Consider the following 26,304-nt stretch of genomic DNA (forward strand, 5'->3'; position numbering starts at 1 on the left):
CCTCTCCTCCTCTCCCTCTCTCCTCTCCCCCTCTCTCCTCTCTCTTCCTCTCTCCTCTCTCTCTCCTCTCCCCTCTCTCCTCTCCTCTCCTCCTCCTCTCTCTCCCTCTCCTCTCTCCTCTCCCCTCTCTCCTCTCCCCCTCTCTCCTCTCTCTCTCCTCTCCCCTCTCTCCTCTCCTCTCCTCCTCCTCTCTCTCCCTCTCCTCTCTCCTCTCCCCTCTCTCCTCTCCCCCTCTCTCCTCTCTCTCTCCTCTCTCCTCTCTCTCTCCTCTCCTCTCTCCTCTCCTCTCCTCCTCCTCTCTCTCCCTCTCCTCTCTCCTCTCCCCTCTCCTCTCTCCTCTCTCTCTCCTCTCTCCTCTCTCTCTCCTCTCCTCTCTCCTCTCCTCTCCTCCTCCTCTCTCTCCCTCTCCTCTCTCCTCTCCTCCTCCTCTCTCTCCCTCTCCTCTCTCCTCTCCTCTCCTAATAATGAGGTGTAAGTGAAAGTAGAAAGTACAAATATGTTGAAATAAGTGCTTGGAAAAATTACTTTGCAGCTTCCGATACATGAACATATCTGCACAGCGCCACCTGCTGTTCATAGAGGCTACATTATTCGTTTTTTTATGGAAATATAGTGGAGCAGAAAGTGTAGAAGTAAAAGCAATAAGTTCTCGACACAAATGCGACGCGAGAAGTTTGTAAAAGTGAAGATAAATGTGTGAAGTTGTGACACAAGAGGAAGCGGCGCTCGTTAATGAGGAGCAGAAGATGCAGAAGATGCAGATGTAAAGTTTAAAGAAGTGCTTTGAGGACGTTTATGTAAGAGTTCTTCTGCTGAAAGTGCTGCGTCCACAGACTCCGGACAACAGGGGACGCACGGCGGAGGTACGAACAGACGGGGGGTAGAGACGGGGGAGAGGGGGGAGAGAGGGGGGAGAGAGGGGGGAGAACACAGAAGTACAGAGTATATTTAGACAGTGATGGAGCAGATGCTTCAGATGAACTTCAGGGAGACGTCGAAGTGGAATATTTATGAGCCGTAATGGAACAGCAGAGGTCAGAATGTGAAAGTTTCAATCTCAGCTTTTATTTATTTATTTATTTATTTATTATTTGACCGGCCCTTCCCTCAGTCGAACCAAAGATAAAACTCCTCCAGGCATCAGCACGGAGCTCCATTAGCCTCCAAAAACCAAACCTCCTAACCAAGTGCATTTCTACGGTTCAGCTTTACCCAAATCTAAAAGCTTACAGCCTTATAGGCCAGTGTCTACACAACTCATCTACACGGATCATTTTCCTCGTATTATTGGTCGCTTCTCCTCTCTCTCCCTCTCCTCTCTCTCCTCTCTCTCCTCTCTCTCCTCTCTCTCCTCTCTCTCCTCTCCTCTCTCTCCCTCTCGCCTCTCCCCTCTCCTCTCTCCTCTCCTCTCTCTCCTCTCTCCTCTCTCTCCTCTCTCCCCTCCCTCTCTCCTCTCCTCTCTCCTCTCCTCTCTCCTCTCCTCTCTCTCCTCTCTCTCCTCTCCTCTCCTCTCCTCTCCTCTCCTCTCTCCTCTCCTCTCCTCTCCTCTCTCCTCTCCTCTCTCTCTCTCTCTCCTCTCTCTCCTCTCTCTCCTCTCTCCCCTCCCTCTCTCCTCTCTTCTCTCCTCTCCTCTCTCTCCTCTCTCTCCTCTCCTCTCTCTCCTCTCTCCTCTCCTCCTCTCCCCTCTCCTCCTCTCTCTCCTCTCTCTCCTCTCTCTCCTCTCTCTCCTCTCTCCTCTCTCCTCTCTCTCCTCTCTCTCCTCTCCTCCTCTCCCCCTCTCCTCCTCTCTCTCCTCTCTCCTCTCTCTCCTCTCTCTCCTCTCTCTCCTCTCTCCTCTCCTCCTCTCCCTCTCTCCTCCTCTCTCTCCTCTCCTCCCCTCTCCTCTCCTCCCCTCTCCTCTCTCTCCTCTCCTCCCCTCCCTCTCTCCTCTCTCCCCTCCTCTCTCCTCTCCTCTCTCTCCTCTCTCTCCTCTCTCTCCTCTCTCTCCCCTCCCTCTCTCCTCTCCTCTCTCCTCTCCTCTCCTCTCTCCTCTCCTCTCCTCTCCTCTCTCTCCTCTCCTCTCTCCTCTCCTCTCTCCTCTCTCTCCTCTCTCCCCTCCCTCTCTCCTCTCTCTCCTCTCTCTCCTCTCTCCTCTCCTCTCTCTCCTCTCTCCTCTCCTCTCCTCTCCTCTCTCTCCTCTCCTCTCTCCTCTCTCTCCTCTCTCCTCTCCTCTCTCCTCTCTCTCCTCTCTCCCCTCCCTCTCTCCTCTCTCTCCTCTCTCCTCTCCTCTCTCTCCTCTCTCTCCCTCTCTCCTCTCTCTCCTCTCTCTCCTCTCTCTCCTCTCTCTCCTCTCTCTCCCCTCCCTCTCCTCTCCTCTCTCCTCTCTCTCTCCCCTCCCTCTCTCCTCTCCTCTCTCCTCTCTCCTCTCCTCCTCTCCTCTCTCCTCTCCTCTCTCCTCTCTCTCTCCCCTCCCTCTCTCCTCTCCTCTCTCCTCTCTCTCTCCCCTCCTCTCTCCTCTCCTCTCTCCTCTCTCTCCTCTCTCCTCTCCTCTCTCCTCTCTCTCCTCTCTCCCCTCCCTCTCTCCTCTCTCTCCTCTCTCCTCTCCTCTCTCTCCTCTCTCTCCTCTCTCCTCTCTCTCCTCTCTCTCCTCTCTCTCCCCTCCCTCTCTCCTCTCCTCTCTCCTCTCTCTCTCCCCTCCCTCTCTCCTCTCCTCTCTCCTCTCTCCTCTCTCTCCTCTCTCTCCTCTCTCTCCTCTCTCTCCCCTCCCTCTCCTCTCTCCTCTCTCCTCCTCTCTCTCCTCTCCTCTCTCTCCTCCCCTCTCCTCTCCTCCCCTCTCCCCTCTCTCCTCTCCCCTCCCTCTCTCTCCTCTCTCTCCTCTCTCTCCCCTCCCTCTCTCCTCTCCTCTCTCCTCTCCTCTCCTCTCTCCTCTCCTCTCTCTCCTCTCTCTCCTCTCTCCCCTCCCTCTCTCCTCTCCTCTCTCCTCTCCTCTCTCTCCTCTCTCTTCTCTCCTCTCCTCTCTCTCCTCTCTCCTCTCCCCCTCTCCTCCTCTCTCTCCTCTCCTCCCCTCTCCTCTCTCTCTCCCTCTCCTCTCTCTCCTCTCTCTCCTCTCTCCTCTCTCTCCTCTCTCTCCTCTCTCTTCTCCTCTCCCCTCTTCTCTCTCCTCTCCTCCCCTCTCCTCTCCTCTCTCCTCTCCTCTCCCCCTCTATCCTCTCTCCCTCTCTCTCCTCTCTCCTCTCCTCCTCTCCTCCCCTCCCCTCCTCTCCTCTCTCCTCTCCCCTCCTCTCTCCTCCCCTCTCCTCTCTCCTCTCCCCCTCTATCCTCTCTCCCTCTCTCTCCTCTCTCCTCCCCTCCTCTCCTCTCTCCTCTCCTCTCCTCTCTCTCCTCTCTCTCCTCTCCTCTCTCTCCTCTCTCTCCTCTCTCCTCTCCTCTCTCTCCTCTCTCCTCTCCTCTCTCTCCTCTCCCTCCTCTCTCTCCTCTCCCTCCTCTCTCTCCTCTCCTCCCCTCTCCTCTCCCCCTCTCCCCCTCTCTCCTCTCCTCTCTCTCCTCTCTCTCCTCTCTCCTCTCCTCCTCTCTCTCCTCTCTCTCCTCTCTCTCCTCTCTCTCCCCTCTCCTCCCCTCTCCTCTCTCCTCTCCTCTCCTCTCTCTCCTCTCTCCTCTCCTCTCCTCTCCTCTCTCCCCTCTCCTCTCCCCTCTTCTCCTCTCCTCTCCTCCTCTCCCCTCCCCTCCTCTCCTTCTCTCCTCTCCCCCTCTCTCTCCTCTCTCCTCTCCTCTCCTCTGCTCTCCTCTCCTCTCCCCTCTCCCCTCTCCTCTCCTCCTCTCCTCTCTCCTCTCTCTCCTCTCTCTCCTCTCTCCTCTCTCTCCTCTCCTCTCCCCCTCTCCTCTCTCCTCTCCTCTCCTCTCCCCCTCTCCCCCTCTCCCCCTCTCTCCTCTCTCTCTCCTCTCCTCTCCTCTCCTCCTCTCCCCTCCCCTCCTCTCCCTCTCTCCTCTCCCCCTCTCCTCTCTCTCCTCTCTCCTCTCTCTCCTCTCCTCTCCCCCTCTCTCCTCTCCTCTCCCCCCTCTCCTCTCTCCTCTCCTCTCCTCTCCTCTCCCCCTCTCTCCCCCTCTCCCCCTCTCTCCTCTCTCTCTCCTCTCCTCTCCTCTCTCTCCTCTCTCTCCTCTCCTCTCCTCTCCTCTCCTCCCCTCTCCTCTCCTCTCCTCTCCCCTCTCCTCTCTCTCCTCTCTCCTCTCCTCTCCTCTGCTCTCCTCTCCTCTCCCCTCTCCTCCTCTCCTCTCCTCTCCCCTCTCCCCTCCTCTCCTCTCTCCCCTCCTCTCCTCTCTCCTCTCCTCTCTCCTCCCCTCTCCTCTCCTCTCCTCTCTCCTCTCCTCTCCTCTCCTCTCCTCTCCTCTCCTCTCCTCTCCTCTCCTCTCCTCTCCTCTCCCCTCTCCTCTCTCTCCTCTCTCCTCTCCTCTCCTCTGCTCTCCTCTCCTCTCTCTCTCTCCTCTCCCCTCTAATCTCCTCTCCCCCTCTCCCCTCTCTCTCCTCTCCTCTTCTCCTGGCCTCTCTCTCCTCTCCTCCTCTCCTCTCCTCTCTCCCCCTCTCTCCTCTCCTCTCTCTCCTCTCTCACCTCTCCTCCTCTCCTCTCTCCTCTCTCTCCTCTCTCACCTCTCCTCTCCCCCTCTCTCCTCCCCTCTCCTCTCTCTCCTCTCTCACCTCTCCTCCTCTCCTCTCCTCTCTCCTCTCTCTCCTCTCTCACCTCTCCTCTCTCTCCTCTCTCCTCTCTCCTCTCCCCCTCTCTCCTCCCCTCTCCTCTCTCTCCTCTCTCACCTCTCCTCCTCTCCTCTCTCCTCTCCTCTCTCTCCCCTCTCCTCTCTCTCCTCTCCCCTCCTCTCTCTCCTCTCCCCTCCTCTCCTCTCTCTCCTCTCTCACCTCTCCCCCTCTCTCCTCCCCTCTCCTCTCTCTCCTCTCTCACCTCTCCTCCTCTCCTCTCTCCTCTCTCTCCTCTCTCCTCTCCTCTCTCTCCCCTCTCCTCTCTCTCCTCTCCCCTCCTCTCTCTCCTCTCCCCTCCTCTCCTCTCTCTCCTCTCCCCTCCTCTCTCCTCCCCTCTCCTCTCTCCTCTCCTCTCCTCTCTCTCCTCTCTCCTCCCCTCTCCTCTCTCCTCTCCTCTCCCCTCCTCTCCTCTCTCCTCTCCCCTCCTCTCTCCTCCCCTCTCCTCTCTCCTCTCTCTCCCCTCCTCTCCTCCCCCCTCCCTCTCCCCCCTCCCTCTCACAGATGAACCTGGTCTCTGTAGATCAGGGTCAGAGCTCGTGAGGGAGACACTTTCTCTCTGGCCACGTCCCAAAGTCACTGAGTTTCTCTCTCCGTGTAAAAACGTTCGGACTCACGTGACGTCTCCGGCGTAGTGCTGGATCCGGAAATGCTTCTGAAACTCCAGGCTTTTGTCCGACGGATTCAACTGGAAAAAAAAGTGAAAGTGATGAATTATTCAAAAATATTCTTACAGTTCGGATCAGAAACATCAATGCGCGAGAAGAACAAGGCAGGTTATATTTGTTCCATTTTCATAGAGAGGTTGAAATGAAGTGTGGGACAGTAAAGTAAAGGAGTAACACACTGCCCTCTGGTGGAAGCAAAGCAAACCGCAGCATGAAGACAGGATTAAAACAAACTTTATGTGGAAAACAGATATTCTAGTGCGTATTTTAATAGGGCTGCACAATATATCGAGGGGCTGCTCTGTGCTTAATATGCAGAACCCATAGGGAGATGTACAATATATAACAGACCCTATAAATCTACAATATTGAGTCCAACGTCAAGAAATGAGAACAAAAAAAGTTGTATATGTATTTTCAGTTGGATAAAAAGACAAAAAAGAAAAAATGTTTAAAAAAAGAAATGAAAAATTTGAAAAAATTAAATAAATAATTAAAAAAATATAGAAAAAAGTGGAAACATTTGTAGAATAAAATAAATTGACTAAATGAGGAAAAAAAAAGTAAGTCCTACAAGTCCTTACAAATATTGAGATATTTATTTTTGTCAATATCGCCCAATCTGTCGTGTGGATATACATCGTTACCTTTCAGGACCTGTAGTGCGGGTTTAGTGTTTTCCGTAAATTCTCTAATACTGGCCTGTATTCCATAAGCGGCCGGGTCTCTGACAGAGGCCGGGTCTCTAAAACAGGCCGGGGCTTTTTTTAGAAACTATAGCAGTAGAAATATTCCCCATGTTAGGAATTTGTCTCATACTGGTGTAAATGAAAACTCACTTGCAGGAAGTAACAAACGTGAACCCGGGCCGAGGGCGACGCTGCGGAGGAGCTGATCCGAGCGTAACTTTGACACAGATTTAGCCACTTTTCAAACCTCCTGTGACGATATTTGGAAACAGGACAAACAACAAATGTTGTGTGACCCTCCAGGGTTTTAATAAAGTCTCCATCGCGTCTTCAAAGCACGTCCAGCTGCTCCGTGTGCAGGTCAGTCCCACGCCTCAAAATAACTCCTCCCATCAGCGCGAGCGTCTCGTCTTCTCTCGGGTCAGTCTCATGATCGATCACAAACACAAACGCTCCGTCTAAACTCGCCTTTTACACAAGATAACAACAAATAATCCGGTCCGCGGTAAAAACGAAACAGAAACCTGCAGTGACACTGATGTCAAAGCTCCGCTAACAGCAACGAAACACTTCCTGTTGTCCCGACAAAATAAAAGGCGTCAATGTTCCAGCCGCTGGGAGAGGGTTTGAAATGTTCATTAATAAATGAACCTAATATTTTAGATGCAAATGGACACAAATCTCATTTCTCTTCATTTTCCTGGTCGTCCGTTTTGCTCAAATAGAAATAAAGGCCTGTCTCTAATTGTGGCCTGGTTCCAATAAAGGCCTGGTCCTGATGCCCTTGAGTAAATAAAGGCCCCGGCCTATATTAGAGCATTTACGGTATATCGCTACCTTCCGGGACCTGTAGTTTGGGTTTATTACCTTCCGGGACCTGTAGTTTGGGTTTATTACCTTTCGGGACCTGTAGTGCGGGTTTATTACCTTTCGGGACCTGTAGTGCGGGTTTATTACCTTTCGGGACCTGTAGTTTGGGTTTATTACTTTCCGGGACCTGTAGTTTGGGTTTATTACCTTTCGGGACCTGTAGTGCGGGTTTATTACCTTTCGGGACCTTTAGTGCGGGTTTATTACCTTTCGGGACCTGTAGTTTGGGTTTATTACCTTCCGGGACCTGTAGTTTGGGTTTATTACCTTCCGGGACGTGTAGTTTGGGTTTATTACCTTCCGGGACCTGTAGTTTGGGTTTATTACCTTCCGGGTCGTGTAGTGCGGGTCTATTACCTTCCGGGACGTGTAGTTTGGGTCTATTACCTTCCGGGACGTGTAGTTTGGGTTTATTACCTTCCGGGTCGTGTAGTTTGGGTTTATTACCTTTCGGGACGTGTAGTGCGGGTTTATTACCTTCCGGGACCTGTAGTTTGGGTTTATTACCTTCCGGGACCTGTAGTTTGGGTTTATTACCTTCCGGGACGTGTAGTTTGGGTTTATTACCTTCCGGGACCTGTAGTTTGGGTTTATTACCTTTCGGGACCTGTAGTTTGGGTTTATTACCTTCCGGGACCTGTAGTTTGGGTTTATTACCTTCCGGGACGTGTAGTGCGGGTTTATTACCTTTCAGGACCTGTAGTTTGGGTTTATTACCTTTCGGGACGTGTAGTTTGGGTTTATTACCTTCCGGGACCTGTAGTTTGGGTTTATTACCTTCCGGGACCTGTAGTTTGGGTTTATTACCTTTCGGGACCTGTAGTTTGGGTTTATTACCTTCCGGGACCTGTAGTTTGGGTTTATTACCTTCCGGGACGTGTAGTTTGGGTTTATTACCTTCCGGGACGTGTAGTTTAGGTTTATTACCTTCCGGGACGTGTAGTTTGGGTTTATTACCTTCCGGGACGTGTAGTGCGGGTTTATTACCTTCCGGGACCTGTAGTTTGGGTTTATTACCTTCCGGGACCTGTAGTTTGGGTTTATTACCTTCCGGGACCTGTAGTTTGGGTTTATTACCTTCCGGGACCTGTAGTTTAGGTTTATTACCTTCCGGGACGTGTAGTTTGGGTTTATTACCTTCCGGGACGTGTAGTTTGGGTTTATTACCTTCCGGGACGTGTAGTTTGGGTTTATTACCTTCCGGGACGTGTAGTGCGGGTTTATTACCTTCCGGGACCTGTAGTTTGGGTTTATTACCTTCCGGGACGTGTAGTGCAGGTTTATTACCTTCTGGGACGTGTAGTTTGGGTTTATTACCTTCCGGGACGTGTAGTTTGGGTTTATTACCTTTCGGGACCTGTAGTTTGGGTTTATTACCTTCCGGGACGTGTAGTTTGGGTTTATTACCTTCCGGGACCTGTAGTTTGGGTTTATTACCTTCCGGGACCTGTAGTTTGGGTTTATTACCTTCCGGGACCTGTAGTTTGGGTTTATTACCTTCCGGGACCTGCAGTTTGGGTTTATTACCTTCCGGGACGTGTAGTTTGGGTTTATTACCTTTCGGGACGTGTAGTTTGGGTTTATTACCTTCCGGGACGTGTAGTTTGGGTTTATTACCTTTCGGGACCTGTAGTTTGGGTTTATTACCTTCCGGGACGTGTAGTGCGGGTTTATTACCTTTCAGGACCTGTAGTTTGGGTTTATTACCTTCCGGGACGTGTAGTTTGGGTTTATTACCTTCCGGGACGTGTAGTTTGGGTTTATTACCTTCCGGGACGTGTAGTGCGGGTTTATTACCTTCCGGGACGTGTAGTGCGGTTTTATTTACCTTTCGGGACCTGTAGTTTGGGTTTATTACCTTCCGGGACGTGTAGTGCGGGTTTATTACCTTCCGGGACGTGTAGTGCGGTTTTATTTACCTTTCGGGACCTGTAGTTTGGGTTTATTACCTTCCGGGACGTGTAGTGCGGGTTTATTACCTTCCGGGACCTGTAGTTTGGGTTTATTACCTTCCGGGACGTGTAGTTTGGGTTTATTACCTTTCAGGACCTGTAGTTTGGGTTTATTACCTTTCAGGACCTGTAGTTTGGGTTTATTACCTTCCGGGACCTGTAGTTTGGGTTTATTACCTTCCGGGACGTGTAGTGCGGGTTTATTACCTTCCGGGACGTGTAGTTTGGGTTTATTACCTTCCGGGACCTGTAGTGCGGGTTTATTACCTTCCGGGACGTGTAGTTTGGGTTTATTACCTTCCGGGACGTGTAGTTTGGGTTTATTACCTTCCGGGACGTGTAGTTTGGGTTTATTACCTTCCGGGACCTGTAGTTTGGGTTTATTACCTTCCGGGACCTGTAGTTTGGGTTTATTACCTTCCGGGACCTGTAGTTTGGGTTTATTACCTTCCGGGACCTGTAGTTTGGGTTTATTACCTTCCGGGACCTGTAGTTTGGGTTTATTACCTTCCGGGACCTGTAGTTTGGGTTTATTACCTTCCGGGACGTGTAGTTTGGGTTTATTACCTTCCGGGACCTGTAGTTTGGGTTTATTACCTTCCGGGACCTGTAGTTTGGGTTTATTACCTTCCGGGACCTGTAGTTTGGGTTTATTACCTTCCGGGACCTGTAGTTTGGGTTTATTACCTTCCGGGACCTGTAGTTTGGGTTTATTACCTTCCGGGACCTGTAGTTTGGGTTTATTACCTTCCGGGACCTGTAGTTTGGGTTTATTACCTTCCGGGACGTGTAGTTTGGGTTTATTACCTTCCGGGACCTGTAGTTTGGGTTTATTACCTTCCGGGACCTGTAGTTTGGGTTTATTACCTTCCGGGACCTGTAGTTTGGGTTTATTACCTTCCGGGACCTGTAGTTTGGGTTTATTACCTTCCGGGACGTGTAGTTTGGGTTTATTACCTTCCGGGACCTGTAGTTTGGGTTTATTACCTTCCGGGACGTGTAGTTTGGGTTTATTACCTTTCAGGACCTGTAGTTTGGGTTTATTACCTTTCGGGACCTGTAGTTTGAGTTTATTACCTTCCGGGACGTGTAGTTTGGGTTTATTACCTTCCGGGACGTGTAGTTTGGGTTTATTACCTTTCAGGACCTGTAGTTTGGGTTTATTACCTTCTGGGACCTGTAGTTTGGGTTTATTACCTTTCAGGACCTGTAGTTTGGGTTTATTACCTTCCGGGACGTGTAGTTTGGGTTTATTACCTTCCGGGACGTGTAGTTTGGGTTTATTACCTTCCGGGACGTGTAGTTTGGGTTTATTACCTTTCAGGACCTGTAGTTTGGGTTTATTACCTTCCGGGACCTGTAGTTTGGGTTTATTACCTTCCGGGACGTGTAGTTTGAGTTTATTACCTTCCGGGACGTGTAGTTTGGGTTTATTACCTTCCGGGACGTGTAGTTTGGGTTTATTACCTTTCAGGACCTGTAGTTTGGGTTTATTACCTTCCGGGACCTGTAGTTTGGGTTTATTACCTTCCGGGACGTGTAGTTTGGGTTTATTACCTTTCAGGACCTGTAGTTTGGGTTTATTACCTTTCGGGACCTGTAGTTTGAGTTTATTACCTTCCGGGACGTGTAGTTTGGGTTTATTACCTTCCGGGACGTGTAGTTTGGGTTTATTACCTTTCAGGACCTGTAGTTTGGGTTTATTACCTTCTGGGACCTGTAGTTTGGGTTTATTACCTTTCAGGACCTGTAGTTTGGGTTTATTACCTTCCGGGACGTGTAGTTTGGGTTTATTTACCTTTCAGGACGTGTAGTGCGGGTTTATTACCTTTCAGGACCTGTAGTTTGGGTTTATTACCTTCTGGGACCTGTAGTTTGGGTTTATTACCTTCCGGGACGTGTAGTTTGGGTTTATTACCTTTCAGGACCTGTAGTTTGGGTTTATTACCTTTCGGGACCTGTAGTTTGGGTTTATTACCTTCCGGGACCTGTAGTTTGGGTTTATTACCTTCCGGGACCTGTAGTGCGGGTTTATTACCTTCCGGGACGTGTAGTTTGGGTTTATTACCTTCCGGGACGTGTAGTTTGGGTTTATTACCTTCCGGGACGTGTAGTGCGGGTTTATTACCTTCCGGGACGTGTAGTTTGGGTTTATTACCTTCCGGGACGTGTAGTGCGGGTTTATTACCTTTCAGGACCTGTAGTTTGGGTTTATTACCTTCCGGGACGTGTAGTTTGGGTTTATTACCTTCCGGGACGTGTAGTGCGGGTTTATTACCTTCCGGGACCTGTAGTGCGGGTTTATTACCTTCCGGGACGTGTAGTGCGGGTTTATTACCTTCCGGGACCTGTAGTTTGGGTTTATTACCTTCCGGGACGTGTAGTTTGGGTTTATTACCTTCCGGGACGTGTAGTTTGGGTTTATTACCTTCCGGGACGTGTAGTTTGGGTTTATTTACCTTCCGGGACGTGTAGTTTGGGTTTATTTACCTTTCAGGACCTGTAGTTTGGGTTTATTACCTTCCGGGACCTGTAGTTTGGGTTTATTACCTTCTGGGACCTGTAGTTTGGGTTTATTACCTTCCGGGACCTGTAGTTTGGGTTTATTACCTTCCGGGACCTGTAGTTTGGGTTTATTACCTTCCGGGACCTGTAGTTTGGGTTTATTACCTTCCGGGACGTGTAGTTTGGGTTTATTACCTTCCGGGACGTGTAGTTTGGGTTTATTACCTTCCGGGACGTGTAGTTTGGGTTTATTACCTTCCGGGACCTGTAGTTTGGGTTTATTACCTTCCGGGACCTGTAGTTTGGGTTTATTACCTTCCGGGACGTGTAGTTTGGGTTTATTACCTTCTGGGACCTGTAGTTTGGGTTTATTACCTTCCGGGACCTGTAGTTTGGGTTTATTACCTTCCGGGACCTGTAGTTTGGGTTTATTACCTTCCGGGACCTGTAGTTTGGGTTTATTACCTTCCGGGACCTGTAGTTTGGGTTTATTACCTTCCGGGACGTGTAGTTTGGGTTTATTACCTTCCGGGACGTGTAGTTTGGGTTTATTACCTTCCGGGACGTGTAGTTTGGGTTTATTACCTTCCGGGACGTGTAGTTTGGGTTTATTACCTTCCGGGACCTGTAGTTTGGGTTTATTACCTTCCGGGACCTGTAGTTTGGGTTTATTACCTTCCGGGACGTGTAGTGCGGGTTTATTACCTTCCGGGACCTGTAGTTTGGGTTTATTACCTTCGTGTAGTTTGGGTTTATTACCTTCTGGGACGTGTAGTTTGGGTTTATTACCTTCCGGGACCTGTAGTTTGGGTTTATTACCTTCCGGGACGTGTAGTGCGGGTTTATTACCTTCCGGGACGTGTAGTTTGGGTTTATTACCTTCGTGTAGTTTGGGTTTATTACCTTCTGGGACGTGTAGTTTGGGTTTATTACCTTTCGGGACCTGTAGTTTGGGTTTATTACCTTCCAGGACCTGTAGTTTGGGTTTATTACCTTCGTGTAGTTTGGGTTTATTACCTTCTGGGACGTGTAGTTTGGGTTTATTACCTTCTGGGACGTGTAGTTTGGGTTTATTACCTTCCAGGACCTGTAGTTTGGGTTTATTACCTTCGTGTAGTTTGGGTTTATTACCTTTCGGGACCTGTAGTTTGGGTTTATTACCTTCTGGGACGTGTAGTTTGGGTTTATTACCTTCCAGGACCTGTAGTTTGGGTTTATTACCTTCGTGTAGTTTGGGTTTATTACCTTCCAGGACGTGTAGTTTGGGTTTATTACCTTCCGGGACGTGTAGTTTTGGTTTATTACCTTCTGGGACGTGTAGTTTGGGTTTATTACCTTCCGGGACGTGTAGTGCGGGTTTATTACCTTCCGGGACCTGTAGTGCGGGTTTATTTACCTTCCGGGACCTGTAGTTTGGGTTTATTACCTTCCGGGACCTGTAGTTTGGGTTTATTACCTTCCGGGACGTGTAGTGCGGGTTTATTACCTTCCGGGACGTGTAGTGCGGGTTTATTTACCTTCCGGGACGTGTAGTTTGGGTTTATTACCTTCCGGGACGTGTAGTGCGGGTGCTGGGACAGCTTCTGGTCCAGGCTCTGCAGGAGCACGGTGTCGGTCACGTTGCCCACGGTGAGACAGGCCTCGTCCAGGACTGAGATGATGCCTTTGTGCGGCTGCTCCACCAGGTCCACGATGATCTGGTTGTCCACGTACTCCACCTGAAAACCACACCTCCTAATGTTACGGCACAGCTTCTTCTTCTTCTGTGGTTTTGGGGGGTGTGACTCACGTGCTCCCAGACGATGCCCTCGCGCAGGTACTCCTCCTGCTCCTGCTGCAGGACCAGCTCGATGAAGAGATGCTGGAGCTTCTCGTTACAGTAGTTTATACAGAACTGCTCGAAACTGGAACAGAAAACCAGAGAATCAGAGACCGAGAGAGACCGAGAGAGACCGAGAGAGACCGAGAGAGACCGAGAGAGACCAGAGAGAGACCGAGAGAGACCGAGAGAGACCGAGAGAGACCGAGAGAGACCGAGAGAGACCAGAGAGAGACCGAGAGAGACCGAGAGAGACCGAGAGAGACCAGAGAGAGACCGAGAGAGACCGAGAGAGACCAGAGAGAGACCGAGAGAGACCGAGAGAGACAGAGAGAGACCGAGAGAGACCGAGAGAGACAGAGAGAGACCGAGAGAGACCGAGAGAGACCCAGAGAGACCCAGAGAGACAGAGAGAGACAGAGAGAGACCGAGAGAGACCGAGAGAGACCGAGAGAGACCGAGAGAGACCGAGAGAGACCGAGAGAGACCGAGAGAGACCGAGAGAGACCAGAGAGACCGAGAGAGACCTAGAGAGACCGAGAGAGACCAGAGAGACCTAGAGAGACCGAGAGACCAGAGAGAGACCGAGAGAGACCTAGAGAGACCGAGAGAGGCCGAGAGAGAGACAGAGAGAGACCGAGAGAGACCCAGAGAGACCGAGAGAGACCCAGAGAGACCGAGAGAGACCGAGTGAGACCGAGAGAGGCCGAGAGAGAGACAGAGAGAGACCGAGAGAGACCGAGAGAGACCGAGAGAGACCGAGAGAGACCGAGAGAGGCCGAGAGAGACCGAGAGAGACCGAGAGAGACCGAGAGAGACCGAGAGAGAGACAGAGAGACCGAGAGAGACCGAGAGAGACAGAGAGAGACCGAGAGAGACCGAGAGAGACCGAGAGAGACAGAGAGAGACAGAGAGAGACCCAGAGAGACAGAGAGAGACCGAGAGAGACTCAGAGAGACCGAGAGAGACCGAGAGAGAGACAGAGAGACCGAGAGAGACCGAGAGAGACCGAGAGAGACCGAGAGAGACCGAGAGAGGCCGAGAGAGACCGAGAGAGACAGAGAGAGACCGAGAGAGACCGAGAGAGACCGAGAGAGACCGAGAGAGACAGAGAGAGACCGAGAGAGACCGAGAGAGACCTAGAGAGACCTAGAGAGACCTAGAGAGACCCAGAGAGACCGAGAGAGACCTAGAGAGACCTAGAGAGACCTAGAGAGACCCAGAGAGACAGAGAGAGACCTAGAGAGACCCAGAGAGACCGAGAGAGACCTAGAGAGACCTAGAGAGACCTAGAGAGACCCAGAGAGACCCAGAGAGACCTAGAGAGACCCAGAGAGACCCAGAGAGACCCAGAGAGACCCAGAGAGACCTAGAGAGACCCAGAGAGACCCAGAGAGACCCAGAGAGACCCAGAGAGACCCAGAGAGACCTAGAGAGACCCAGAGAGACCCAGAGAGACAGAGAGAGACCCAGAGAGACCCAGAGAGACCCAGAGAGACAGAGAGAGACAGAGAGAGACCTAGAGAGACCCAGAGAGACAGAGAGAGACAGAGAGAGACAGAGAGAGACAGAGAGAGACCCAGAGAGACAGAGAGAGACCGAGAGAGACCCAGAGAGACCGAGAGAGACCCAGAGAGACCTAGAGAGACCCAGAGAGACCGAGAGAGACCCAGAGAGACCGAGAGAGACCCAGAGAGACCTAGAGAGACCCAGAGAGACCGAGAGAGACCCAGAGAGACCGAGAGAGACCCAGAGAGACCTAGAGAGACCCAGAGAGACCCAGAGAGACCCAGAGAGACCTAGAGAGACCCAGAGAGACTGAGAGAGACCAGAGAGAGACCCAGAGAGACAGAGAGAGACCTAGAGAGACCCAGAGAGACCCAGAGAGACCCAGAGAGACCCAGAGAGACCGAGAGAGACCGAGAGAGAGACCGAGAGAGACCGAGAGAGACCGAGAGAGACCGAGAGAGACCGAGAGAGACAGAGAGAGACAGAGAGAGACAGAGAGAGACAGAGAGAGACAGAGAGAGACCGAGAGAGACCGAGAGAGACCGAGAGAGAGACTCAGAGAGACCGAGAGAGACCGAGAGAGACCGAGAGAGACCGAGAGAGACCGAGAGAGACCGAGAGAGACAGAGAGAGACCGAGAGAGACCGAGAGAGACCGAGAGAGACAGAGAGAGACCGAGAGAGACCGAGAGAGACCGAGAGAGACCGAGAGAGACCTAGAGAGACAGAGAGAGACCGAGAGAGACCGAGAGAGACCAGAGAGACCGAGAGAGACTCAGAGAGAGACCGAGAGAGACCCAGAGAGACCAGAGAGACCTAGAGAGACTCAGAGAGACCCAGAGAGAGACCGAGAGAGACCGAGAGAGACCAGAGAGAGACCTAGAGAGACCCAGAGAGACCAGAGAGACCTAGAGAGACCGAGAGAGACCAGAGAGAGACCGAGAGAGACCGAGAGAGACCGAGAGAGACCGAGAGAGACCCAGAGAGACCCAGAGAGACAGAGAGAGACGGAGAGAGACGGAGAGAGACGGAGAGAGACGGAGAGAGACGGAGAGAGACGGAGAGAGACGGAGAGAGACCGAGAGAGACCGAGAGAGACCGAGAGAGACTCAGAGAGAGACAGAGAGAGACCAGAGAGACCCAGAGAGACCGAGAGAGACCGAGAGAGACCGAGAGAGACCCAGAGAGGCCGAGAGAGACTCAGAGAGAGACCGAGAGAGGCCGAGAGAGACCTGAGAGAGACCGAGAGAGACTCAGAGAGAGACAGAGAGAGACCGAGAGAGACCGAGAGAGACCGAGAGAGACCGAGAGAGACCGAGAGAGGCCGAGAGAGACCGAGAGAGACCAAGAGAGACCCAGAGAGACTGAGAGAGAGACCGAGAGAGACCGAGAGAGACCGAGAGAGACCAGAGAGACCTAGAGAGACCCAGAGAGAGACGGAGAGAGACGGAGAGAGACGGAGAGAGACCGAGAGAGACCGAGAGAGACCAGAGAGAGACCTAGAGAGACTCAGAGAGGAGTTCCAGAGAGACCCAGAGAGGCCGAGAGAGACCGAGAGAGACCCAGAGAGGCCGAGAGAGACCGAGAGAGACCGAGAGAGGCCGAGAGAGACTCAGAGAGAGACCGAGAGAGGCCGAGAGAGACTCAGAGAGACCTAGAGAGACCCAGAGAGAGACGGAGAGAGACGGAGAGAGACGGAGAGAGACCGAGAGAGACCGAGAGAGACCAGAGAGAGACCTAGAGAGACTCAGAGAGAGACCGAGAGAGGCCGAGAGAGACTCAGAGAGACCTAGAGAGACCCAGAGAGAGACGGAGAGAGACGGAGAGAGACGGAGAGAGACCGAGAGAGACCGAGAGAGACCAGAGAGAGGCCGAGAGAGACTCAGAGAGAGACCGAGAGAGGCCGAGAGAGACTCAGAGAGACCTAGAGAGACCCAGAGAGAGACGGAGAGAGACGGAGAGAGACCGAGAGAGACCGAGAGAGACCGAGAGAGACCAGAGAGACCTAGAGAGACCCAGAGAGAGACGGAGAGAGACGGAGAGAGACGGAGAGAGACCGAGAGAGACCGAGAGAGACCAGAGAGAGACCTAGAGAGACTCAGAGAGGAGTTCCAGAGAGACCCAGAGAGGCCGAGAGAGACCGAGAGAGACCCAGAGAGGCCGAGAGAGACCGAGAGAGACCGAGAGAGGCCGAGAGAGACTCAGAGAGAGACCGAGAGAGGCCGAGAGAGACTCAGAGAGAGACCGAGAGAGACCGAGAGAGACTCAGAGAGAGACAGAGAGAGACCGAGAGAGACCGAGAGAGGCCGAGAGAGACCGAGAGAGACCGAGAGAGACCAAGAGAGACCCAGAGAGACTGAGAGAGAGACCGAGAGAGACCGAGAGAGACCCAGAGAGACCCAGAGAGACCCAGAGAGACCCAGAGAGACCAGAGAGACTGAGAGAGACCTGAGAGAGACTCAGAGAGAGACTCAGAGAGAGACCCAGAGAGACTGAGAGAGACCGAGAGACCTAGAGAGAGACTCAGAGAGAGACTCAGAGAGAGACCCAGAGAGACTGAGAGAGACCGAGAGACCCAGAGAGACCCAGAGAGACCCAGAGAGACCAGAGATACCAGAGAGAGACCAGAGAGAGACCAGAGAGAGACAGAGAGAGACCGAGAGAGACCGAGAGAGACCAGAGAGACCAGAGAGAGACCAGAGAGAGACCAGAGAGACCTAGAGAGAGACCCAGAGAGACCAGAGAGAGACCAGAGAGACCGAGAGAGACCCAGAGAGACCCAGAGAGACCTAGAGAGACCGAGAGAGACCAGAGAGACCAGAGAGAGACCGAGAGAGAGACCGAGAGAGACCCAGAGAGACCGAGAGAGACAGAGAGAGACAGAGAGACCGAGAGAGACAGAGAGAGACCCAGAGAGACCGAGAGAGACAGAGAGAGACAGAGAGACCTAGAGAGACAGAGAGAGACCCAGAGAGACCGAGAGAGACAGAGAGAGACCGAGAGAGACCGAGAGAGACCGAGAGAGACAGAGAGAGACAGAGAGAGACCCAGAGAGACCGAGAGAGACCGAGAGAGACCGAGAGAGACAGAGAGAGACAGAGAGAGACCGAGAGAGACCGAGAGAGACCAGAGAGACCAGAGAGAGACCAGAGAGACCCAGAGAGACCTAGAGAGAGACCCAGAGAGACCAGAGAGAGACCAGAGAGACCAGAGAGAGACCAGAGAGACCTAGAGAGACCGAGAGAGACCGAGAGAGACCAGAGAGACCAGAGAGAGACCAGAGAGAGACCAGAGAGACCAGAGAGACCAGAGAGAGACCAGAGAGAGACCAGAGAGAGACAGAGAGAGACAGAGAGACCCAGAGAGACCTAGAGAGAGACCCAGAGAGAGACAGAGAGAGACCGAGAGAGACTGAGAGAGACCTAGAGAGACCGAGAGAGACAGAGAGAGACAGAGAGAGACCGAGAGAGACCGAGAGAGACCGAGAGAGACCGAGAGAGACAGAGAGACCCAGAGAGACCGAGAGAGACCGAGAGAGACCCAGAGAGACCCAGAGAGACCGAGAGAGACCGAGAGAGACCGAGAGAGACCCAGAGAGACCCAGAGAGAGTCTCAGAGAGACTCAGAGAGACCCAGAGAGACCCAGAGAGACTCAGAGAGACTCAGAGAGACCCAGAGAGACCCAGAGAGGAGTTCCAGAGAGACCCAGAGAGACCCAGAGAGACCCAGAGAGAGTCTCAGAGAGACTCAGAGAGACCCAGAGAGACCCAGAGAGACTCAGAGAGAGTCTCAGAGAGACTCAGAGAGACCCAGAGAGACCCAGAGAGACTCAGAGAGACTCAGAGAGACCCAGAGAGACCCAGAGAGACCCAGAGAGACCCAGAGAGACTCAGAGAGACTCAGAGAGACCCAGAGATACCCAGAGAGACTCAGAGAGACTCAGAGAGACCCAGAGAGACCCAGAGAGGAGTTCCAGAGAGACCCAGAGAGGAGTTCCAAAGAGACCCAGAGAGGAGTTCCAAAGAGACCCAGAGAGGAGTTCCAGAGAGACCCAGAGAGGAGTTCCAGAGAGACCCAGAGAGGAGTTTCAAAGAGACCCAGAGAGGAGTTCCAAAGAGACCCAGAGAGGAGTTCCAGAGAGACCCAGAGAGGAGTTCCAAAGAGACCCAGAGAGGAGTTCCAAAGAGACCCAGAGAGGAGTTCCAAAGAGACCCAGAGAGGAGTTCCAGAGAGACCCAGAGAGGAGTTCCAAAGAGACCCAGAGAGGAGTTCCAAAGAGACCCAGAGAGGAGTTCCAGAGAGACCCAGAGAGGAGTTCCAAAGAGACCCAGAGAGGAGTTCCAGAGAGACCCAGAGAGGAGTTCCAAAGAGACCCAGAGAGGAGTTCCAAAGAGACCCAGAGAGGAGTTCCAGAGAGACCCAGAGAGGAGTTCCAAAGAGACCCAGAGAGGAGTTCCAGAGAGACCCAGAGAGGAGTTCCAGAGAGACCCAGAGAGGAGTTCCAGAGAGACCCAGAGAGGAGTTCCAAAGAGACCCAGAGAGGAGTTCCAAAGAGACCCAGAGATGAGTTCCAGAGAGACCCAGAGAGGAGTTCCAAAGAGACCCAGAGAGGAGTTCCAGAGAGACCCAGAGAGGAGTTCCAAAGAGACCCAGAGAGGAGTTCCAGAGAGAGGAGTTCCAGAGAGACCCAGAGAGGAGTTCCAAAGAGACCCAGAGAGGAGTTCCAGAGAGAGGAGTTCCAGAGAGACCCAGAGAGGAGTTCCAGAGAGACCCAGAGAGGAGTTCCAAAGAGACCCAGAGAGGAGTTCCAGAGAGACCCAGAGAGGAGTTCCAGAGAGACCCAGAGAGGAGTTCCAGAGAGACCCAGAGAGGAGTTCCAGAGAGACCCAGAGAGGAGTTCCAAAGAGACCCAGAGAGGAGTTCCAAAGAGACCCAGAGAGGAGTTCCAAAGAGACCCAGAGAGGAGTTCCAGAGAGACCCAGAGAGGAGTTCCAAAGAGACCCAGAGAGGAGTTCCAGAGAGACCCAGAGAGGAGTTCCAGAGAGACCCAGAGAGGAGTTCCAGAGAGACCCAGAGAGGAGTTCCAAAGAGACCCAGAGAGGAGTTCCAAAGAGACCCAGAGAGGAGTTCCAAAGAGACCCAGAGAGGAGTTCCAGAGAGACCCAGAGAGGAGTTCCAAAGAGACCCAGAGAGGAGTTCCAGGGAGACCCAGAGAGGAGTTCCAGAGAGACCCAGAGAGGAGTTCCAGAGAGACCCAGAGAGGAGTTCCAGAGAGAGGAGTTCCAGAGAGACCCAGAGAGGAGTTCCAAAGAGACCCAGAGAGGAGTTCCAGAGAGAGGAGTTCCAGAGAGACCCAGAGAGGAGTTCCAGAGAGACCCAGAGAGGAGTTCCAAAGAGACCCAGAGAGGAGTTCCAGAGAGACCCAGAGAGGAGTTCCAGAGAGACCCAGAGAGGAGTTCCAGAGAGACCCAGAGAGGAGTTCCAGAGAGACCCAGAGAGGAGTTCCAAAGAGACCCAGAGAGGAGTTCCAAAGAGACCCAGAGAGGAGTTCCAAAGAGACCCAGAGAGGAGTTCCAGAGAGACCCAGAGAGGAGTTCCAAAGAGACCCAGAGAGGAGTTCCAGAGAGACCCAGAGAGGAGTTCCAGAGAGACCCAGAGAGGAGTTCCAGAGAGACCCAGAGAGGAGTTCCAAAGAGACCCAGAGAGGAGTTCCAAAGAGACCCAGAGAGGAGTTCCAAAGAGACCCAGAGAGGAGTTCCAGAGAGACCCAGAGAGGAGTTCCAAAGAGACCCAGAGAGGAGTTCCAGGGAGACCCAGAGAGGAGTTCCAGAGAGACCCAGAGAGGAGTTCCAGAGAGACCCAGAGAGGAGTTCCAAAGAGACCCAGAGAGGAGTTCCAGAGAGACCCAGAGAGGAGTTCCAAAGAGACCCAGAGAGGAGTTCCAAAGAGACCCAGAGAGGAGTTCCAAAGAGACCCAGAGAGGAGTTCCAAAGAGACCCAGAGAGGAGTTCCAGAGAGACCCAGAGAGGAGTTCCAAAGAGACCCAGAGAGGAGTTCCAGAGAGACCCAGAGAGGAGTTCCAGAGAGACCCAGAGAGGAGTTCCAGAGAGACCCAGAGAGGAGTTCCAAAGAGACCCAGAGAGGAGTTCCAAAGAGACCCAGAGAGGAGTTCCAGAGAGACCCAGAGAGGAGTTCCAAAGAGACCCAGATGCCGCAGACCTGTTGTTGTCAAAGATCTCGAAGCCGTAAATGTCCAACACGCCGATGACGGTGTTTTTCCCGTGAAGCACCGGGTCGTAGTTTTTCACCTCGATGACGCTGTTGATGCGGCCGACGATCCACCCGAACAGCCGCTCGTACAGCGCCTGAGAGGAAACACCCGAGGGTTAGCGGCTCAGCAACAGAACAGTGATCTCCTGAAGGCGATTTGAGCGCTGAAGTGAACAGGCGAAGGCGAGCGTTCGGCTTCAGACACTGAGGGCTCGTACTTTTGCGAAGGCGTCCCGTCCGAAGCAGGCGTCCTGCTGCGAGTGCTCCTTCTGGATCACGTCGCCGCCCCCTGTGGCCACGGTGCGGTACAGCAGGCTGGTCCTCACACTCTCCGGGTCGGTCCGGGTCAGAGCCGAGATCTGGGTCAGAGAGAGCGGCTCGGACAGACTGACGCTCTCGCCGTCGCTCTCGAACTCCAGGTTTCCCTGAACAGGAGGAAAAGCAGAAAGAGAGAACATTCAAAGAGCTTTACAGGACTCGAGCTCAAAGGAAGTTTTCCTTTTAGACATTGTTCTATTTTCAATTTAGAGCTCGACCAAGATCTCCTCAACCGAAAGAGAGAGACGTCCTGTGTGTTTCTCTTCCTCGACCTCAGGGTGAGAAACATCCTGGTGAAAATTGATCTGAAGTTTGTACCTATTTACGGGGCATCGGACTGGGGGGGGTAAAGAGTACTGAGTACCCAGGGCCCAGAGCAGGGGAGGGGCCTCAAAAATGCTGCAGAAAGTGTTCTGTTTTGTACCTTCTAAGTTTCTTCATAATTGATACTATAAGAACTGAACAACCGGGTAAAATACAGTGGTTGCTACACAGAATTTTGCACAAACAACAATGATGGATAATATCTCAGGGCCCTGACACCCCTTTAAACATGTGCCAAATGGTTCAGCCCACACACCGGTGTTCAGCACCAGCTTCAGCTCAGCAGTGACTTGATGAGGTGGATTCTGTGATGTAATGACACAGAGCTAAGACAGATCTTAGTCTGGTCTCGCTCTAATGTGCTTTTATTTAACACTAGCCTGTTCTAGCGGAGCTTAGAGGAAACTTTCTTGTCATAAATGACAGTTAAACATGAGGCGAGTCCTGCCTCTGCCTGCTCTGAGTCAGAGTCAGAGCTCCTTCTCTCCTCGTTTTAACCTCTAAAGTTTCTCTTTCCTCATGTTTATTATAATTGAGCCTCAGGCCAATACTGGGACAAAAGCCACAGGTCGCGCACGCCGTTTTGGCAGAATTAATGATGCTAATTAGCCGCGCGCATTTGGATTCACGTATTATAAATGTGCAGCTTTGGAGACGAGTCAACCTGGTTCTAGTGAAAGGTGGAGCTCGAGCCGTTTAGTCGATTCCAACGTAACGTTTTACAACAACAATTTACTGACAACACACTGAAAGGCTTCAAATATGGTGAGACTAAATCAGACTGACCCTTGAGTTTTGTGTTCAGGCCTGTGGGCACAGACACATCATAGTATCATCATTTTTTGTAAAGTAGCATTTTAAAGCCTATTTTAAAGTTTTCTCAGCACAAATATCCCATGTCCTCCTGTTTAATGTGATGCTGATAATCCTTATGCTCTGCCTAAAACTAGCCATTTCAATTGGCCCAATGAAAGTAGAATATTCCACCCTGATCTAAATATGTCACTACAGGATTAAAGGTTATTCAATTTCTGTAACTGAAGCCAAATCAGAGGCAATTTCAAGTCAAACATTGACTTGAAACAAACAAACAAAAACAAACAAACCATGACCTCAGCACCCGTTGGATTGGATCTGTGTTTGGATGTGAAGCACTTTTTTGACCGAGCCATTTTTTAACTTAAGGTATATATAATAAATTATAAGTAAGGGATAATGTTTAGAACGCTGGTCATTATCGGGAAAATAAGCACCGACAGGGCGAACCGGCCCGGAAGGTGCTTATTTTCCCGATAATGACCAGCGTTCTAAACATTATCCGCTTATTATCCGGCCATTTGCAACTGAACACACAACATAAACTTCGTACACTTTTATGAAGGTCCAAAGGTTTATTTAATGACTTCCGTGACAAATAGTTCCCAAAACTTTGCGCGTTGCTCGGCAACGTTTTGCTAGGCTAGAAGCAGCAAGGCTAGCAGCTAGCCTAGCTACTTAGTTGAAGGTCCTTTATCAGAAAATAATGACCGGTAGAACGTTGGGAAATCCCATTCAAATCAACGGAGCTTCTACTTACGTTGTGAAGAGACGTGTAATAATAGAATATAAATGAACTGCACTGTCAAACCACTAAACCACTGTTATGTGGTCAAAGAACATAGAATATGAAATGTGAATTTCATATGGGGGGGGGGTCCACCAAGATAGTTTGTACCCAGGGCCCAGAATTTGGTGCTGCGCCCCTGCCTATTTATGTTTTATGTTGTTGACTTTTGCATAGAATTGCAGAACCATAAGAGACAGAGACTGACCCTTTTTGTTTTGGAATCTACTGATTTTATCTTTCACATTTGGTCCCTCTGAACAACCTACTAAACATGAATACACAGCGCCCCCTGCTGTCCGAGGTCAACACACAGGATTATAGACCAGACACTCGGTCGTTGGTGCAGATCGGCCTCAGAAAAAAACACTTTGGTCGTTCTCTGATTGAAACCTTTCCTATAATAATAAATGTTTAACTACAGTAGAGGCTATTTGAGAGATTAAAAAAATTAAATTATATAAAATCCATATTGGTCGGGTCCCATTGAATACCATGGTGAGTATTAGTGGTTATTTGAGTTCAAATAAGTTGTTGTTCAGTCCTAAATGGCAAAGATGTTTCTTTTGACAAATACTCACCACAGAAATCTCCCCTTAAAAAAGTACTTCACACCTACACAAAAATAATACTAATATTTTGTTGATATGTTCACTATTAAAGCCTCAGTATAGACGACTGCGTGACCTGCAGCGTCTCGCCTTCAGAACGTGCTGTGACAGGATAAACTCTGACTAAGCGAGAGAGCGGTACCAGCAGGAGGATGGCGGCCAGCGTCTCGTACACGGAGAGGATTTCTTCTTCTGTGAATCCGATCACCTGCAGCGCGTGCAGCACCGCCTTGTGGCTCGACCGGTCGTTGTTCGAAGTCTGTCAAAGAAAAACAGTAACAGGTTTGTTGTTCCAGTTCCATCGACACGGATTAAAGAGCGATATATTAACTCCCGCCTGAACCGATAGCATTTTCTCCAGTTCAGCTTTACCCAAATCCTGTAGGCCAGTGTAATGCCTCATTTCAAAGCTAAGATCTACAAAACTGAATTGATCTTTTTCCTCACATCATCAGATTTTTTTTCATCACTTTTTTTTGTTGGGCAGTCATCGATTTTTTGTCAAATTTTCGGGACTTTTTTGTCACTTTTTCGTCAATTTTTTTGTTTTGTTTTTTGTCACTTTTTCGTGATTTTTTTTTTCCATTTTTTGTCAAATTTTTGTCCATTTTTATCATTTTTTTGTACATCTTTTGTCCATTTTTTGTCACTTTTTCGTCTATTTTTTCTCAATTTTTCGTCAAATTTTTCGTCAAATTTTTCTCAATTTTTTCTTAATTTTTTCTTAATTTTTTGTCAAATTTTTCTCAGTTTTTTGTCAATTTTTGTCACTTTTTCGTCCATTTTTTCTCAATTTGTCGTCATTTTTTTCTAATTTTTTTGACACATTTTTGTCAATTTTTTGTCAATTTTTTGTCACTTTTTCCTCCATTTTTTGTCAATTTTTTCTCACTTTTTTCTCAATATTTTGTCAATTTTTCGTCAAATTTTTCTCATTGTTTTGGTCAATTTTTTGTCCATTTTCCCTCCATTTTTCCTCCATTTTTCCTCCATTTTTCATAAATTTTTCTCACTTTTTTGTCGTTTTTTGGTCCATTTTTGTCACTTTTTCGTCCATTTTTCATCCATTTTTCGCCAAATTTTTCTCACTTTTTTGTCAATTTTTTCGTCCATTTTTCCTCCATTTTTCGTCAAAATTTTCTCACTTTTTTGTCCATTTTTCGTCAATTTTTTCTCAATTTTTTTTCACTTTTTTGTCAAATTTTTGTCCATTTTTTGTTACTTTTTCGTCCGTTTTTTCTCACTTTTTTCACATTTTCATCCTTGTTTTCGTCTCAGTTTTGTTGCTATTTTCACACCTTTTTTCCAGAAGCTTTTGGATTGGGGTAAAGCTGGAGAAAAAGTGCTCGGTTCGGGTGGGAGTTAAGGGGTTAAAGGAGACGCACGGTGGTAGCGGCGCCCTCTCTGGTGTAAGTGTAGAGCGCGGGGTCGCCTTGGAGGTGGAGAGACTTCAGCACGTCGTCGGAGCCTCCGCGGAGCAGCTGCGAACACAGAGAGCTGAGGTGAACCTCGCTGCGGGACGTCCCGGATGTCGCTTCCATGGAGGGTTCGTACCTGGTAGAAGGAGTGGAAGTTCCTCTCTCCAGGCTGCTGCTGCACCACGCGAGACTGAAAAAGCCATAGAAATACACATTTGTGTCTTGTTTTGTAGTACTAGTACCTTCTCCAGGAGGTAGTTGTAGATGTGTCTGTGTCTATAGTCTACATGAGGTTTAAGTTTGTAGTATTCTGTAGTATTTTGTAGTACTAGTACCTTCTCCAGGAGGTAGTTGTTGATGTGTCTTTGTCTATAGTCTACATTAGGTTTAGGTTTGTAGTATATTGAAGTGTTTTGTAGTACTAGTACCTTCTCCAGGAGGTATTTGTTGATGTGTTGGTCTCTATAGTCTACATTAGGTTTATGTTTGTAGTATTCTGTAGTATTTTGTAGTATTTTGTGTACTTGTACCTTCTCCAGGAGGTAGTTGTAGATGTGTTGCCCTCTATAGTCTACATGAGGTTTAAGTTTGTAGTATTCTGTAGTATTTTGAGTACTAGTACCTTCTCGAGGAGGTATTTGTTGATGTGTCTGTGTCTATAGTCTACATTAGGTTTAGGTTTGTAGTATTCTGTAGTATTTTGTAGTACTTGTACCTTCTCCAGGAGGTAGTTGTTGATGTGTCTGTGTCTATAGTCTACATGAGGTCTATGTTTTTAGTATTCTGTAGTATTTTGTGTACTTGTACCTTCTCCAGGATGTAGTTGTTGATGTGTCTGTGTCTATAGTCTACATGAGGTTTATGTTTGTAGTATTCTGTAGTATTTTGTGTACTTGTACCTTCTCCAGGAGGTATTTGTTGATGTGTTGGTCTCTATAGTCTACATTAGGTTTATGTTTGTAGTATTGTGTAGTATTTTGTGTACTAGTACCTTCTCCAGGAGGTAGTTGTTGATGTGTCTGTGTC

The 26,304-nt window shown here is 50.2% G+C and overlaps 1 protein-coding gene across 1 annotated transcript in view; it reads right to left on the bottom strand.

Annotated features, from left to right (window-relative positions):
* LOC306973752 (unconventional myosin-Ig-like) overlaps positions 1-26,304 on the bottom strand; it is a gene marked incomplete at its 3' end in the record, with an annotated part of 481,166 nt that overhangs the window by 20,869 nt on the left and 433,993 nt on the right. The window contains exons 6-13 of the mRNA XM_079570756.1: positions 25,415-25,468; positions 25,246-25,341; positions 24,003-24,119; positions 21,223-21,429; positions 20,954-21,099; positions 13,197-13,311; positions 12,955-13,125; positions 5,341-5,411 (exon numbers count right to left, since the gene is read on the bottom strand). Of these exons, the coding sequence (XP_079426882.1) occupies positions 5,341-5,411; positions 12,955-13,125; positions 13,197-13,311; positions 20,954-21,099; positions 21,223-21,429; positions 24,003-24,119; positions 25,246-25,341; positions 25,415-25,468 (977 nt within the window). The remainder of the gene's footprint in view (positions 1-5,340; positions 5,412-12,954; positions 13,126-13,196; positions 13,312-20,953; positions 21,100-21,222; positions 21,430-24,002; positions 24,120-25,245; positions 25,342-25,414; positions 25,469-26,304) is intronic.

This window comes from Gobius niger (assembly GCF_951799975.1).
Source record: "Gobius niger genome assembly, chromosome: 14".
Lineage (NCBI taxonomy): Eukaryota > Metazoa > Chordata > Actinopteri > Gobiiformes > Gobiidae > Gobius > Gobius niger.